Source organism: Podarcis vaucheri (genome assembly GCF_965113315.1).
Source record: "Podarcis vaucheri genome assembly, chromosome: 14".
Taxonomy (NCBI): domain Eukaryota; kingdom Metazoa; phylum Chordata; class Lepidosauria; order Squamata; family Lacertidae; genus Podarcis; species Podarcis vaucheri.
Window position 1 is genome coordinate 53,973,325 of NC_138752.1, and position 17,741 is coordinate 53,991,065.

At 48.3% G+C, this 17,741-nt stretch overlaps 1 protein-coding gene across 3 annotated transcripts in view; it reads right to left on the reverse strand.

Annotated features, from left to right (window-relative positions):
- Positions 1 to 17,741, reverse strand: part of TNRC18 (trinucleotide repeat containing 18) — a 128,049-nt gene that overhangs the window by 26,492 nt on the left and 83,816 nt on the right. For all 3 annotated transcript variants that reach the window (XM_082199562.1, XM_082199561.1, XM_082199560.1), the window contains 4 exons: positions 12,322 to 12,493; positions 10,898 to 11,252; positions 8,774 to 9,046; positions 2,265 to 2,495 (listed from right to left, as the gene is read on the reverse strand). In XM_082199562.1, the coding sequence (XP_082055688.1) occupies positions 2,265 to 2,495; positions 8,774 to 9,046; positions 10,898 to 11,252; positions 12,322 to 12,493 (1,031 nt within the window). The remainder of the gene's footprint in view (positions 1 to 2,264; positions 2,496 to 8,773; positions 9,047 to 10,897; positions 11,253 to 12,321; positions 12,494 to 17,741) is intronic.

Sequence of the window (17,741 nt, forward strand, 5' to 3'; positions counted from 1 at the left end):
ACCCCCTTGCACCCACAACCTCCTTCTCCATCCCCCTTTAATCCCCCTTTAGGGCCTTTGCCACACCTATATACCTTTGGGGACATTGAGATGCCACAGGAGAGCATCTCAGACCAAACCCAGGTTTCTATCTCCTTGCAACGGAGGGAGATGTGCAAAGATAGAGCAGCGGGAAGCGAGAGGCTAAAAATAAGGCAGGCGTCCTTTCCCATTCCAAATTCCGCTATAATTCCATTATCATTTAATACATATTAATAAAGGGGGACTATAAATGGAGCCTTTTTGCAGAGCTGCCTGCCTTCGAAAGATGTTGCCCTGGGGGGACTTATCCAGCCACGGGCACACGAGGGAATTTGAAAAAGTGAAATTTCCATTATTCATGGAGGAAGCCCCAGACAGGCGGTGGTGAGCTGTTGCCAGATGGGGCCGCCTCTCCAGCCCAGCTCCCCTGTCCCAGGATTCATCCCCGGACTTTTGCATAGCCCTAAACCAGGATGGGATGCGGGTGGCGCTGTGGGTTAAACCACAGAGCCTAGGACTTGCCGATCAGAAGGTTGGCGGCTCGAATCCCCGCGACGGGGTGAGCTCCCGTTGCTCAGTCCCTGCTCCTGCCCACCTAGCAGTTCAAAAGCACGTCAAGTGCAAGTAGATAAATAGGTACCGCTCCGGCGGGAAGGTAAACGGCGTTTCCGTGCGCTGCTCTGGTTAGCCAGAAGCGGCTTAGTCATGCTGGTCACATGACCCAGAAGCTGTACGCAGGCTCCCTCGGCCAATAAAGCGAGATGAGCGCCACAACCCCAGAGTCGTCCACAACTGGACCTAATGGCTACAAGGGGTCCCTTTACCTTTAAAACAGGATAGGTTAATGTAGGAATGAGCCCTGCCCTGGGTCAGACCACTGGCCCATCTAGATATGTCCTGGGTTTCCTCTTACTGCCACCAGGATTTATGGAAGACCTTCATCCCACCCTCTTTAACTGGAGGTCCTGGTTGGCCAGTTGAAGGTCATTCTGTCCAGCCAAGCTCTACTTCTCTTTCAAATCAGAACCAGTGAAGGCGGTGAAGGTCCTGTGTGAGTGCCTGGAGGCGGTTGGAGGATGGATGGCGGCAAAGAGATTGAGGTTGAATCCTTACAAGTCAGAAGTACTGTTTTGGGGGACAGGAGGCGGGCAGGTTTGGGGGCAACTGTGCCCCTGAAGGACCAGGTGCGCAGCCTGGGAGTCATTTTGGACTCACTGCTGTCCATGGAGGTGCAGGTCAATTCTGTATCCAGGGCAGCTGTCTACCAGCTCCACCTGGTACGCAGGCTAAGACTCTACCTGCCCGTGGACTGTCTCGCCAGAATGGTGCATGCTCTGGTTATCTCCCGCTTGGACTACTGCAATGCACTTTATGTGGGACTACCTTTGAAGGTGACTCAGAAACTACAACTGATCCAGAATGTGGCAGCCAGACTGGTGACTGGGAGCAGCCCTGAGACCACATAACACCAGTCCTTAAAGACCTATGTTGGCTCCCAGTACATTTCCAAGCACAATAATGTGTTGGTGCTGACCTTGAAAGCCCTAAATGGCCTCGGTCCTGTATACCTGAAGAAGCGTCTCCACCCCCATCGTTTTGCCAGACCCTGAGGTCCAGCTCCGAGGGCCTTCTGCGAGAAGTGAGGTTACAGGGAGCCAGGCAGAGGGCCTTTTCGGTAGTGGCACCCACCCTGTGGAACGCCCTCCCATCAGATGTCAAGGATACAACTATCTGACTTTTAGAAGACATCTGAAGACATCTGTTTAGGGAAGTTTTTAATGTTTTATCATGTTTTTAAATATTCTGTTGGGAGCCACCCTGAGTGGCTGGGGAAACCCGGCCAGATGGGTGGGATATAAATTTATTATTATTATTATTAGTATTATTAGTATTATTATTCAGGTTGGAGGAAGAACAAATTTTAAACTTGTGGGTTCTGTTTAGTGTTCTCCTAGCAGGCATCCCCAAACTTGGCTCTCCAGTTGTTTTGGGACTACAACTCCCATCATCCCTAGCTAACTGGAGCAGTGGTCAGGGATGATGGGAACTGTAGTCCCAAAACATCTGGAGGGCCACGTTTGGGGGTGCCTGTCTCCTAGGAACTTGAAGCCAACACCCAGAGCGCAGTGCAAAAGACATACAGGCGCTTAGAGCTGAAGAGTGCGGTGCCTCTGAGCATCTGCAGAGCGCGGGGATTAGTTCGGAGCGCCAGAACTGAGCCTGACCCATCAATGCAAACTCACCCATCAAGCTCTGCCTCTCTTCCTTCTTCTTGGCTTTCTGCTTGGCTTCCAGCTGGACGATGGAAAGAGAGGGTGGGATGATGGGGCTGGGGAGGGCGCTGGCCGCAAACCTCGCCAGAAGCCCCAAGCCGCTCTCATCCAAGGCGGGGGACGAAAGCCTGGCGCTGTTCCCCACTCCATAGTCCCCCGCTTCCTCCTCCTCTTCTTCCTCCTCCTCTTCCGAGCTGGAATCTGGTAGAAGACAAGATGGCGTTACCAATCTGAAGCGTGGCGCAGCCAAGCAGCCTCTCAGCAGATCACAGCAGCCACCCATCTTGCAAGCTCTCAGGCCACAGAAGGTTCAGCGTTAGGTTGTTGCCTCTGCATTGCCGGCTCTTTTCGGACCGCGGTTCTCATCATCCCTGGCAGCTGGTTCTGCTGGCTAGGGATGGTGGGAGTTGTAGCCCAACAAGACCCAAGTTTGAGAAACGCGAGGTTTGAGGAATGGTTAGGCATATGGGGGCAGAAATGCAGAGCACCCAGCTCCATCCTTGAATCAGTGAGATTTACAGAACAGAGTGAAGGACCTCTAAGACCTCAGGCCGATTTTGGCTCACCACTGTGGCCCAGAGGGCCATTTCCCAAAAACTGCCCACCTATTTCTGTATTTTAATATTTTGTTGGAAGCTGCCCAGAGTGGCTGGGGGAGCCCAGACAGATGGGTGGGGTATAAATAAATTATTATTACTATTATTATTATTATTATTATTATTATTATTATTATTATTATTTATTTGCTAGAAGAGGGGCTCAGTAGAGACAGGAGACTCGCAAGGAGCTATAGGGCAAGAGAAGGCCAACAATTCTGGGCTAACACTGCCCTCCCCCCCCATGAATTTAATAATTGTTTAACCACATCAGTTAACAAACATGGATACATACGCTATAATGTTATCGTTTCAGTTAAATAAATTGTTTACATTGTTATTAAGGATTATTTTTCTCCTTCCAATAAAGCGCAGCAGAAAAGTTTGTCCAAACAAAAACAGCTAACGTATTAAACCTCTCAATAATTTCATTATTATCGGTCTATGTATTTCTAATAGTATAACCACATCAGTAATTTTTGACGGAACTGTAAAAACTACTCTGAAAATTTATTACTCCAAAAATGAAACCTTCATCTGGTTGTAAATATTAAGATTATATCAGCAAGGATGAGTCTTTCTGTAAAATAATAATAATGATTTAAATCAAGTCTTAATGACTAGTGATTTAAATTTTAACCGCTGCGCCAAGTTGTGAGTGACCTGCGTTGAGTTTCTTCGCTGCTGCCGAAAGCTTACAGGACAGCTGCACCTCCAAAACTGCTCGCTTAGTGTGGATTTCAAATGATACAAACTGGGAGTTTATTTTAGTAAGGCTTATCTACACACACACACACACACACACACACACTGGATTGCTGAGTGAGTGGCCCAAAACTTTATGGAAGTATCCTGGACGTTGATCTATCTTTGTTATTTACACCCCACATCCGCATTCTAAAATAGAAACCAGCACTGGAAAGGGAACCCCCCAATGGCCATCTATCCCAACCCACAGCTACAGCATCTCCAGCAAGTGGCCGACAGCATTGTATCCCAAAAAGGATCCTCAGGGTAGCTAAGAGCCGCTGTAAAATAAGCTAAAAAGTCAACGTAACACATAGATGTGCTAAAAGTCACCCTCGTTAATGAGATTAAGAGGACGCCTTTTTTTTGCGGTACCATCACGACCAAAATCCGCTTTTGATAACCCCACCCCCCCCCCCGACAGAGCAGCAAAAATAAGGGAAGCGAAAGTTTGGCCAAGCAACAGACAGACATTTGTTAAGTCACCACATAAATGCAACAAGGGGTGCGGGATGAGGGGAGCGGAGGGCGAGCAATGCACACGGAAGATTAATTTGGCATCGATATCGCAGCAAAGACAGGACGGTTTCATCACAGAGCCAAGCAGACTTGCAGTGTACAAAGCTGGCTAAGTGCAGGCAGACGTTAGACAGCTATGGGGTCCTCCACATCTGGTTTTAAATTGGCCGGTCCAAATTCCAGTAACTTTGGGGTTTTCCTTTCAGAGTCTTACACGCATTTGCAGAAGGCATAACAAGCCTCCGTTATTTTTCCATTTGCGTTTACATACTGCCAACTCCAGAAATAGACTTCCCATCAGCAACAATAATAATAATAATCAATCACCACTGTTATTATATTATTAACTCTGTTTCAGATGGTGGCATTGCTATTATTATTTTGTCTCTAGGAGTGACGCAATATTTACTATAATATACCGTATTTTTTGCTCTATAAGACTCACTTTTTCCCTCCTAAAAAGTAAGGGGAAATGTGTGTGCGTCTTATGGAATGAATGCAGGCTGTGCAACTATCACAGAAGCCAGAACAGCAAGAGGGATCGCTGCTTTCACTGAGCAGCGATCCGTCTCACTGTTCTGGCTTCTGAGATTCAGAATATATTTTTTTTCTTGTTTTCCTCCTCCAAAAACTAGGTGCGTCTTGTGGCCTGGTGCGTCTTATAGAGCGAAAAATACAGTGATAATTACAGGCAAGTGTGGTGCAGAGGTTAGAGGGTCAGACTAGGGCCTGGGAGACACCAGGGTTCAAATCTCCCCTATTTGGCCATAATGAAGCTCATTGGGTCATGGGTGCGAGTTCCGCAGCGGGGTGGGCTAGATGACCCTTGGTGTCTCTTCCACCGCCACAATTCTGTGATTCTGTTGTGACATGCAAACACGGCCACAGAGCTCCTCTGCCAGAAGCTGAGTTTCCGCCTTGCAGGCACCGACCTACTTTCCAAGCGAAGAAGTCGGCGCAACTGGAGTTCATCTTTTTTTAGGGCAGCGGCCTACTTCTCGTTCAAAGGGCGGGGAAGCAGAAATCCTCACTCAATTTTTGTGCGTTGGGTAAGTAGGAAACTTCCGAGGGGCGTAGAAAACGAGGCCGGCAAAGGAGGTCTCGTGTTTTCCCTCGAGGGATATCCTTTGTTCCCGAAAAACTTTCTCCATTCTCACGTTGCCTCGGGTGGAAACGTTCGCAACAGATAATAACCCACTCCCCGATAATTGTCATTTTTTTTCTGGAGCCCTCAGCAAGAAACAGCTGGCTGTTCGCAAAAGTTCCTTGCGGCAATCGAAATGGGCACGCTTAACTTTTTATGGAAGAGAGGGACCGGGAGGGGGAACCAGAAAATTTCAGCGTTTTTGTCATCGAAAACTGAAAAGACCACGAGGCTGCCGAGGTTCAAAGAGGACGTCAAAAGGGGGGGAACAAAAGCGTTTTTTGCCTACCTACATAACACGGTTTAGGGACCTTTCGCTGCAGAGTGCCTGCCCTGCTCCAAGCCAATCGCTTTGCCTCTTGAGCGGAGCGCGAGAACAAATGCGAGGGACCGACACAGACATGGAAAGCGTCATGGGGAGGGGTCAGGGGCAGAGGGGCTGCAAGGAGAAAGCGAGCAATGCTAGAAAAGCTGAGGTTAATTCATGGTTTTAGTAAAATCAGGGAAAGCCATTAGAAATGCCACTACCCAAATATCCCTCATCGTAAAGCGCTCTTCCCTCCCTCCCTCCCCTCCCCACCAAGATTACGCCAATAATGCACATTTCTGTTTTCATCACGGAACCAACACCAAACTTTTATTATTGTTGTTATTTTGGTGGTGGCGAGGAGTCATCTCTCTTCATCTCTCGTTCCCCCCCAAAACCCTAGCCAGGAAAAAGTTTGGGGGCAAAGAAGTAAAAGGAAAACAGGGAATTATTATTTTTTTGACACTTTAGAGCAGCCACCCCCAAACTCGGCCCTCCAGATGTTTTGGGACTACAACTCCCATCATCCCTGACCGCTGGTCCTGTTAGCTAGGGATGATGGGAGTTGTAGTCCCAAAACATCTGGAGGGCTGAGTTTGGGTGATGCCTGCTTTAGAGCAAATTCTCTATTTGATCCTCCAGAGCAAAGATTAAACAAAATTTCTTTCTTTTTTTAAAGGAGGGAATAGATTTCTTCAAGGTTCGAGGTTTACTCTAAAAAGCCTTGCAGAAATACAGCTAATGGGGCAAGAAGGCAGGCTAGTTCTAAAATACAGAACAGGAAGGAACATTTACAGTGCGAGCCAAGGCACACTTACTTAAAAGCCATTCCCCTTGTAGTCAGTGGCGCTTACTTTCAGGTAAGGGTGCAAAGGATTGCAGCTTAATAGAAGTTACGTTAGATATCTTTACTGGAAAGCCCTCCCCCTTGGATTCCATCTTTTCTCTCAATTGCTTTTTTTTAAAAAAAAAATTATGGTTCTTCAACGCTGCCACTGATTTCATGTTTCTGCAACCCCATTTTATAGTTTTCTATTCCAGAAGTGAGCAAACTTGGGTTGAGGGTGGGGGTCACAGCTGTCAACTTTTCCCTTTTCTTGTGAGGAATCCTATTCGGAATAAGGGGATTTCCCTTAAAAAAAGGGAAACGTTGACAGCTAGGGTGCGGGAGGCAGCAGAACTGGATTAAAAGGAAGATCCAGTGCCAAAAATAACCACTCAATGACCACAAGTAGGATTTGAACCCAGCTCATCAGGTAAAGTCTTTACTTTGAAGGTAACAGATGCATTCTGCATCTCCCTCTTCCCTCTTGCTGGTCCTTGAGGGATCCAAAATTGAGGTCTCTCTCCAATGACCTTTCCCTGTTACAATTATTGAATGAGTTACTCTAAAATCGGGAAGAAGAGGGGGCAGGGACCCTTGTGGTTTAGCAGCCTAGTCCCAAACATTTCTCCTTTCACCCCTTTTTCTTTCTTTTCCTTCCTTCCTTCCTTCCTTCCTTCCTTCCTTCCTTCCTTCCCTCCCTCCCTCCCTCCCTCTTTGCCAAGGGGCAAAGGGCACTAATAAAATTCCTGTTTCCCCCCCAAGGCATTGCATTCAGATCTCTCCCTCTACCCTGATCTCATATTAAGTAATTCCTTTGCTCCTGTACATTTGTTGCAAGGTCTGAAATATTCATAACCTGCTTTATTTATTTAATTTTCAAAAAGCAGAATTAATAGGGGTGGAGGGAAGCCTTAAAATTATTAGAGCCCAATTGGAACTGACAAAGAAAAATCGGTTTCATTTTATAGAATTAAGCCATTTTTAGAAGCAAAAATTACTAAGCTTAATCATTCCTTTTTTCTTTTCCCAAGCTACGTCTTTCTTCCTTTATAAAAGTGAATTTGCGGGGGGGGGAGGCTGGGGAAACAGCCCACTATGGAATAATCTGTGCAGAACATGACAAGCTGTGTTTTGGAGTTGGTGGGGGGGGGGAGAAATTGATGCATAATGTGCTTTTCCTCCTGGAAAACAAAGCACCTTCAGAGAATCTGCAAGCCAGGGATATTTGAATAATACAAAGAACGCCACAATTTTGTTAATTCTCTCTTTTTCTTTGGTGCTAAGACATCGGGAGCGATGAAGGGACAGCGGAATGGGGTGAAGAAGCAGCAAACTAACCCCCCCCCCACTAGCGAGAGATGCAGCAAGAGAGACGAGGCAGACTGGTTTAGTTAAATACAAACTGGATACTTTTAATAGAAAGCTTGGTACCAAATTGCAGTACAGACATCGAGGGGGCACTCCCACACAACGTGGCATCTAAGTTACAAACCTCCCCCCCCCAAGACCTCTAACACATGCAAAAAAAAGCAAAGAACCACATACAACAACAGCGATGGCGGCAAGAGATGGAGGGTTAAAAAAAAGGAAAGGAACAGATTTGGGAAGGGTCGGGGTGGACAGCAAAGGCTAAACGCTAGAAGGGATCTTAGAACTCTTAGAAGGGTGAGTCAGTAATAAAATACAGGGGTACCTTGGTTCTCAAACGCCTTGGTACTCAAACAACTTGGAACCCGAACGCTGCAAACCCAGAAGCAAGTGTTCCGGTTTGCAAACTTTTTCCGGAAGCCAAACGTGCTCCATTTTGAGTGCCGCACTTCCATTTTGAGTGTTACGCTGAGGTCTTTGCTATTTATTTTGCATGTTTGTTTGTTTTTGGGGCTCTTTTTAATTTTTGTGACAGTGTGGAACCCAGTTCAGCTACTGATTGTGTGACTGCAGGACATTGTGGATTGCTTTCATTTCATGGATCCATGGTCTCGTTAGACAGTAAAATTCATGTTCAATTGCTGTTTGGGGGGGGTGCTTTTAAAAGTCTGGAGCAGATTCACCCATTTTGCATTACTTTCTATGGGAAAGCGCGCCTTGGTTTTGGAACGCTTTGGTTTTGGAACGGACTTCCAGAACGGATTAAGTCTGAGAACCAAGGTACCACTGTAATAATAATAATAATAATAAGAGCTAGAGGCAAAAGCAGATGTTGTTGTTTGGCAAAAAAGAATACCAACAAAAGCACCATGAGGACCCAGATGGCCGGCCGGAGCCCCTCTCCCTGCTGCCAACACGCCCCTCATTCACTCAAACACGGACGCTTTGTTTGGTTTGTTATAATCTAGTAACCTTGATCGAACGAGTCCTCTGAAGAATCGCTGAAGGAAGACCCCTCTCCGGGCAGCAAGCAAAACTGCGGCTTCCTGCTTGCCGTGGCGGCCAGTTTAGATTTGAGAGTCCTGGCGGCACAGATGCCCTTCTTGGCTGCTGCCCTGAGGCCTCCTCCGGCGATGCGGCCACTCTTGGGGGCCACCACACCATACAGGCTGGGGGGTCTTGTTCTGGAGCCGTGAGAAGACCACTCGTCCTTCAGGGATCCGTCGTCTTCCTCAGAGTCTGTATCTGCAGCCAACGTAATTAATTTGGTGGGGTGTTCAAAACAAGGTGACAGAATAATTTGCAGAGGGAGAAGGAAACCACCAGCCGCCCCGATTGGCTGGGGCAGCCCAGACAGACGGGCGAGGTATAAATAGTAAAATTATTATTCCTCGCTTCCGTTTGGCTGCACGCCATTGGAGAAGGCAAGGAGAACCTTGACTACCTATCTGTTGCGGGTGTGAAGCAAAATGTTCTTCAGGACCAACGCTTGGCTCCTAGATTGCTGAGGGAGTTGTGTTGATGCTACACACAACTGTATCCCACACCGTTCTAGTAATTTCTGTGAAAAACCACCACGTGGGGACACTGCATGGTTCTTTCACGTGCAAATGGTGGTCGATGCGCCATTTTCTCAAACAATTCACGTGGAGGTACTGGAATGGTGTGGGATTCAGAGAGTTTGAAGAGGAAACCGCCCCAGCCCAGCAATGTATGAATCTTTAGGCAGTATATTTGTAAGCAAGGAACTTCTCCTTCACCTATACAGCGGAACCTCGGCTGCTGAGCGCTTCGGAAGCCGAACATTTCGGCACCCGGACACCGACAACCCGGAAATGAATGCTTCCATTTTCGAACGGTCTTCAGAAGTCAAACGGCTTCCGATGCGCGTTTCTCCATTTTTTCCAATGGATTTTGCCAACAGCCCTTTGATCCTCAGTTGTCAAACATTTCGGAAGTCGAGCGGTCTTCCGGAACGGATTACATTCAACAACCAAGGTCCCGCTGTAGAAGAAGAGTCTACAGAATTCAAAAGGGCAGCAATCGGGAATTTGTGGCCCTGAGGACATTGTGGGACTCCAACGGCCACCACCTCTCAATATGAAGAACGTCAAAAGACCCGGCTGGAGGAGGACCCTGGCCCACATCGTCCAGAATCCTGTTCTCACAGCGGCCAAGCAGGCGCCTGTGGGAAACTGGCCATCAGGGTGCAACTCTCCCCTCCTGTGGTTTCCAGCCAGTGGCTAGTAGCCATCAAGAGCCCTCTCCCCTCCGTGAATTTGTCCGATCCTCTTTTAAAGCTGTCCAAACTGGTGGCCATCCCTGCGTCCTGTGGGAAGGAGTTCCACAGTTTAACTGCACTGCATGAGGAAAGGCTTCCTTTTCTCTGTCCTGAATCTTCCAACGCTCAGCTTCGTTGAATGTTTTAGGGTTATGAGAGAGGGAGAAATCAGTTCCTTGTCCTCTTTCTCCTTGCCAGGCACTATTCCCTAAATTTCTGTCATGTCACTGTTGGGCCCTGCGTGGCTGGAGCTGCTTGGAGCTGGAGTCCAACGACATTTGGAGAGCCGTTGGTCCCACGCGGCACGGATTGTGGGATCAGCCTAAAGATCTCTCTCGCCCTGCCCACCATGCTCTGAGAAGCACACAGGCAGAGACGGAAAACAGCCTTTGTCTCTCACCACGGATCCCCATTAGTGCAGGTCCAAAGGCAAGATGGCGGCCGATCGCCATTCACAGATCTCTCCAGCGTGCCAAATGCTGAACGGAAATCCACCGGACAACCTGGTGGAACTCCTTTCTAAGATCCCTCTGGTCTGATCGTCCCTCGATCTATTTGCCCACAACCCCGTGGTGAAGCAGGGCTCTGTCACTGCCACTGTGAGCCCAGAGAAGTTGATCCAATATTCCCTAGCCTGCTGCCCTCCAAAGGCTGATGGACTCCAGCTCCCATCAGCCCCAGCCACCATGGGTCAAGGGGGCGGCCGTCCAAAAACATCCAGAGGGCAGCAGGTTGGATGAAGCAGGGTTAAACCTTTGCAAAGCCCATCAGAAACGCAACAGCTGAGGAAGAGCAGAAATAGCCATTTTACTTACTGTACGAATAACTGCTAGCTTCAGATATTGCGGGTGAAATGGATGCCTTCAGGTGCCCCTTGAGCTTTAGCCCCACCTCCATCTTCTTCATTTTGACAGCCATTTTGTTTTTACCTTCTTTGGGGTCTTTCAGCGAGTAGCTCAGCGTGTCGGCCAAGCTCCTCTTCTCGTCCCTGCCCAGCAAGGCCGCGTATCTGCCGCCGTAACAGCCGCCATTTCTCGGCCTCCCCGCCAAGCCGTCGGCAAACTTAAAAGGGGATTTCAGCTTGCTGTGCCTGCCGAGGGACAGCGCTTTGTCAAGCTTGCTCACCAGCTGCTCCTGTTCGGACGCCAGCTTCTTCTTCTTAATCTTCAGCTGGCGGAAAAAAGGAGGAAACGCAACGGGGCACAGGTGAATTCGTGGCACAGATGTCTCCGGTTTGGCCCTTCTGACTACACTGAGGTCACTTTTGAAATTTCTGCCTTTGGGACAACCTTTCCTCACTGAGGAACCCTTAGATGTCGGTCATGGGACAAAAGAGCATCACGAGGAATTTGGGGGCATGTACTTGGGCACGGCTCATGCATGGCACCTGCCACTGCTACTGGACCTCGCCCAAAAACCCACATGGCCTGAGAACATCTACACTTCGCCAGGGAAGATGGGTAATAGTCAGCAAGGAGCCTTGTCTTCCCTGGTCCTGAGCCGGGTAACTATACCCTTGAAGAACCAGGTGTGCAGCCTGGGAGTCATTTTGGACTCACAGCTGTCCATGGAGGTGCAGGTCAGTTCTGTGTCCAGCTCCACCTGGTACACAGGATGAGACCCTCCCTGTCTGTAGACTGCCTTGCCAGAGTGGTGCATGCTCTAGTTATCTCCCGCTTGGACTACTGCAATGCGCTCTACGTGGGGCTACCTTTGAAGGTGACCCGGAAACTACAACTAATCCAGAATGCGGCAGCTAGACTGGTGACTGGGAGCGGCCGCCGAGACCATATAACACCGGTCTTGAAAGACCTGCATTGGCTCCCAGTACGTTTCCGAGCACAATTCAAAGTCTTGGTGCTGACCTTTAAAGCCCTAAATGGCCTCGGTCCAGTATACCTGAAGGAGCGTCTCCACCCCCATCGTTCTGCCCAGACACTGAGGTCCAGCTCCGTGGGCCTTCTGGCGGTTCCCTCCCTGTGAGAAGCGAGGTTACAGGGAACCAGGCAGAGGGCCTTCTCGGTAGTGGCACCCACCCTGTGGAACGCCCTCCCAGCTGATTTCAAGGAAATAAACAATTATCTGACTTTTAGAAGATATCTGAAGGCAGCCTTGAATAGGGAAATTTTAATTGTTTCACGTTTTGTTGTTGTATGTGCTGGAAGCCACCCAGAGTGACTGAGGCAACCGAGACGGATAGACGGGGTTTAAATAATAATAAAAATTATTAACTACCAACCTCGTTGGAGAAGTTTGCCAGCACGTCCTGCTCATCCCAGCTGCGATTCCGTCCTCTCACCTTCCCGCTCCTGCTCTCCGCATCGTCCTCTTCAAGGATGAGGCCCCTGTGCCTTTTCCTGGTTCCTTCGCCAGCCTCAGAGTCTTCGGAGAGCAGCAAGGATTTGCTCAGTCTGGAAGCCAGATAGAAAATAGTTGGTGACCAGATCTCCCTTTACCTTCCCTCGCAGGGTCACGGGAGACAAACTGTAGATTCCCCTTGGGATCTGGCACTTTGGTGGCAACCAGTAAGAGTGACGGGAGGGCTGTGGCTAGAGAGTTCCTAAAAACAAAGGCGCGGCGGTTATTTACGACATTCGGTACCTCCGGCGGGATGGGAAGTCGTGGAGACATCGCTCTGTGTTTCTGCAAAGTTGAGGGCAAAAGGAAGGTAAAGGCTAGAGGCATAGAATAGTTGCGTTGGACCCTTGCTGAAATCCACACTTTGCAATTGCAACGGTATTTTGTCTTACTTGATCGCAAAGATCATCTCCTTGTCAATATAGTCTTGTTACAGCCGTAGAATCATATAAAGTGATACCTTGGTTCTCAAACGCCGAAAACCCAGAAGTGTCCCAGTTTTCGATAGTTTTTTGGAAGTCAAACATCCAATGCGGCTGTCGGCTATTGTTTCCAGGGTGCCTGCACCAATCAGAAGCCGCGCCTTGGTTTTTGAACATTTCGGAAGATAAACGGACTTCCGGAACAGATTAAGTTTGGCACTTTTGTTTTTGCTATTTATTTTGCGTTTTTAAGGCTTTTTCGGTTAGTTTGTTTTTGTGACTGTGTGGAACCAAGCGCAGCTACAGATTGATGGATTGTGTGACTGTGGAAATGGATAAAAGCCCCCCATCCAAACAACGACTATCATCAGTGCAGGTAAGAAAAAAAAGTAATTTTAATTTTTATCATTACAATGTTGCCTTATTTATTTTACAGTACAGTACATTGATTGTTGCTTTCATTTTATGGATCAATGGTCTCGTTAGATGGTAAAATTCATGTTAAATTGCTGTTTTAGGGGTTGTTTTTAAAAGTCTGGAACGGATTGATCCGTTGTGCATTCCCTTCTATGGGAAAACGCACCTTGGTTTTGGAACGCTTTGGTTTTGGAACAGATTTCTGGAACGGATTAAGTTTGAGAATCAAGTTACCACTGTAAATAAAGAGTTGTGGGGTATCCCTGAAGGGTCATTGAGTCCAAACCCCTGCAATTCAGGAACCTCAACTATAGCATCTCTGACAGATGGAGATGCCCCCTCTACTTAGAAATCCCCAGTGGAGAAAAGCCCATAGCACTTTTTGTGGTTGTTACACAGAACGGCGTCCTTGCGTGCAATTTTGATTTCATCCTTTGCCTCTTTCTTTTTCCAGCCACTCTTGGGCACACTTCTTCAGAGCCTAGGGCTTGCCGATCAGAAGGTCAGCAGTTCGAATCCCCGCAACGGGGTGAGCTCCCGTTGCTCAGTCCCTGCTCCTGCCAACCTAGCAGTTTGAAAGCATGTCAAGTGCTAGTAGATAAATAGGTACCACTCCAGCGGGAAGGTAAATGGCGTTTCCGTGCGCTGCTCTGGTTTGCCAGAAGCGGCTTAGTCATGCTGGCCACATGACCCGGAAGCTGTCTGCGGACAATGGCGGCTCGCTCGGACAATCTAGCAAGATGAGCACGCAACCCCAGAGTCGTCTACGACTGGACCTAACAGTCAGGGGTACCTTTACCTTTATCTAAGGTGCTACTGGACAATTTGTATATATATTTCAACTGCGTCAGACCAACATAGCTACGTACCTGAATCCCCAATTATTTTGTCAATAGAGAGCTGGCTGGCAGCTGTTGCAGCAAAGGAACAGGGGGCACTGCCAGAGGCGTTGGTTTAGGGCATCCTGGGAGCAAAAATCCCAAGGAGAGGTAAGCCTAATTCAATAAATTGTGCCTCAGGCAGAAGAAATTCTGCAGAAAATAAATAAATCACATTCTTGCAAATGTTATTCCAATCCAACTGCTTAAATTTAGCACAGCAGAACTCTGTTCTGAGCTAGCAGGGGGCAGCAAGACATTCTGCAGGGACCTTATCCGTAATTAAGTTCAGCCACTCCCAGGACAGTATGTCCTTGGCGCTTTGAAACTGCAATTAAAGGTTCTCTGGTGAAACAATCATAATCTTGCACCATCAAGAACAGCTGATTCTCTGTTTATTTGGCTTTTGCTAGTCACAGGGGAGGGGCAAGAGGGATTCTGCTCTCCACCCCCCACCCCCCAATATACTGAAATTGGGAAGGCAACGAGATGTTGAAAGGCAGTCTAGAAATATTGCAAATGAACAAACAACCCCTGCTCTGACTTTCAAGATTCCACCAGGCATTTACACACCTCCAGACTTTGAAAATCTACAGACTCTCTCTCTCTCTCTCTCTGTGTACAGTGGTACCTCGCGAGACGAACGCCTCGCAAGACGGAAAACCCGCTAGACGAAAGGGTTTTCCATTTTGGAGGCGCTTCGCAAGACGAATTTCCCTATGGGCTTGCTTCGCAAGACGACAGCCCATAGGGAAATATCCGGGACAGCGGGGAAGCGCAGCGCGTCTTCCCCACTGTCCTCGGACCTCCTCCGAAGCCGGGCGGTGGGGCGGGAATGCCTCCTCCCGCCGCCGCCGGGCTTCGGAATGCTGCTCCGAAGCCGGGCGGGGGGGGGGGCGGGAACACCTTCTGAAGGCGGGCGGGGGGCGAAAGTCTTTGTCCCCCCTGCCTGCCTTCCCAGGGGCTTTTAAATCGCCCCGGACAGCGGAGAAGTCCTCCGCTGTCCTGGGGTTTTTTAAAATGCTGGGGGTGGGAAGAAAAGCCCTTGTCCCCCCCCCCCAGCCTTCAGAAGAGGTCCGGGACAGACTGTCCCTGGACCTGGTCTGAAGGCGGTTTCCCTAGGAACGCATTAATTGATTTTCAATGCATTCCTATGGGAAACCGTGCATCGCAAGACGAAAAACTCGCAAGACGAAGAGACTTGCGGAACGAATTAATTTTGTCTTGCGAGGCACCACTGTACATAAATTCTCAAGATGTTTTAATTCAGCATTTGGTACCCATTGCTGCATCTGCACAGAATGGCTACAAGCTATATATATTTCTGGGCCAGGATTATGTTCATACGAGACCTGCCGTGGCCCAGGAATTTAGCGGCAGAGTGGCAGCTTGGAGATCTGAGGCCACATGGGTAGAGCTGGGCAGTATCTGGTTTTCAACACTGTGATATTATCCTCAGCCGGGGCCAGGACCTTCTCAGTGGTGGCTCTGACCTGGTGGAATGCTCTGTCCCATGAGACCAGGGCCCTACAGGATTTTACCTCCTTCCGCAGGGCCTGTAAGACAGAGCTATTCCGCCTGGCTTTCAATTTGAACTTAGCCTGGTCTTTTATTCCCCTTCCTTCCCTCCCCCTCCCCATTTTATTACCCGCTCTGGGATCCCACAGCTAATTCTCCCTGGTCTCCTCGCTGGCCCAAATAGGACTAATTTAGCCAGCTAGCCCTGGTGGTCATCTAATGTTTATTGGATGGATTTCCCTCCTAAATTGATTTTTGAATTCTGAATTTATTGTTATATTTTATACTGTATTTTATGCTGTTTTTTGTTGCATCAATTAAGTGTTTTAAATTTGTTGTTAGCTGCCCTGAGCCCAGTTTTCTGAACCAGGAAGGGCGGGGTATAAATAAAAAATTATTATTCGTTATTTATTATTATCACCAGCTAAACATCGTGATGTATATCGCTATGTCACGATGTCTGAAATCAGGATGGAGTTATGTGGAGTTATGTCTGGGGAGTCTTGAAACCCCTTTACTCTCTGCTATGTTTTGCTCCAGCCTGCGAGACAGAAGCTATCCTGAGACCCACCAGCAGTTTCTTTTCTTGGGGGGGGGGCAGCTTTCCAAGCCAAATTCAGCTGCAAGGGGGCACTGGGGACATCTGCAAACTAAGGAGTAATTTATATAACGTACAACCCTATCTTACAAGATATGGGTTCAGTTCTAAGGCTCCACATATACACAGAAAAGCACACACAGTGTGTCCACCCACCATGTATTGGGGGGCGGAGTTCTGGCTCCGAGGTCCAACGCACAAAGACAAAATTGTATAAAAGCCCCCAGAAACACACACAGACATTCCTACCTGTCCAGAGCAGGTTTTGCCCTCCATATCACTTAACTGGGCTCTGGGATGTTTGCATAATAATAAATAAATAATAATAATAATAATATATTTGTACCCCGCCCATCTGGCTGGGTTTCCCCAGCCACTCTGGGCGGCTTCCAACAAAGATTAAAAATACATTAAAATGTCACACATTAAAACTTCCCTAAACAGAGCCCCAGAGCCCCCGCACCTCTTTGCTGGAAATAAAAGGTTTTATCAGCCTCTTAAAAAGCGTTTTTTCCGTGGTGCATGTCCCCCCATTCTCCAATTATTTAGTTTTACCACCATCCTCACAAAGCTGCAATCATGTTAAGTACAGATGAGCGTAAGTTGCCGGCCCTCTGCATATCGTGCAATTGCATCTTACGGGGTGCGTGTGTGTTTTCAGTTCCAAGACTCCTGCAAATACAGTCGTACCTTGGAAGTCAAATGGAATCCATTCCAGGAGTCTGTTCGACTTCCAAAACGTTTGGAAACCAAAGCGCGGCTTCTGATTGGCTGCAGGAAGCTCCTGCAGCCAACCGGAAGCTGCGGAAGCCCTGCCGGACGTTCAGCTTCCAAAAACAGTTTGCAAACCGGAATCGTCACTTCCGGGTTTGCGGAGTTCGGGAGCCAAAATGCTGGGGAACTAAGCTGTTCCAAAACCAAGGTATGAAACACTTGGAACCGAAACCCTGTGCAAGCATTTGATGCCGTTGCTAGATTTTGAGAGGCCGCCTAAGTTCCCGCAAGATCTTGCAGGAGCATCCCAGGCCCAGAGGGAGGAGAGCGGCAGGCTTGGTCCTGTCCCCACACTGAGCTTGAGGGGTTCCAGCCAGCCTTCAAGCCCGTAGATTTGAAATCTCGCAACTTAAGTGCACATCAGATGCGGCCATACTGCAGACATTCCCCTTCCCCTAGCAGCTCTTGATTATTTTTAACGAATTTAAAATATATTGCATGCCGCCTTGAGGCCAGGTGTAAACACTTCAAATAAATGAATGGATCAATAGTCTTGAACTAAGCGGCATGGAATAGCAGAGGAGGAAGTAAAGGATCTGTGCAGCAACACACATGGATCTGGATGGCCAAATTCGGTATTCTGCCTTTGAGGAAATGGAGAATTCCAGACCCTCTCGATGCAGAATGCGGCTTCTTTTAAGATTCCCATCATGTTTGTCCACACAGACATATACAACAGTACCTTGCTTCTCAA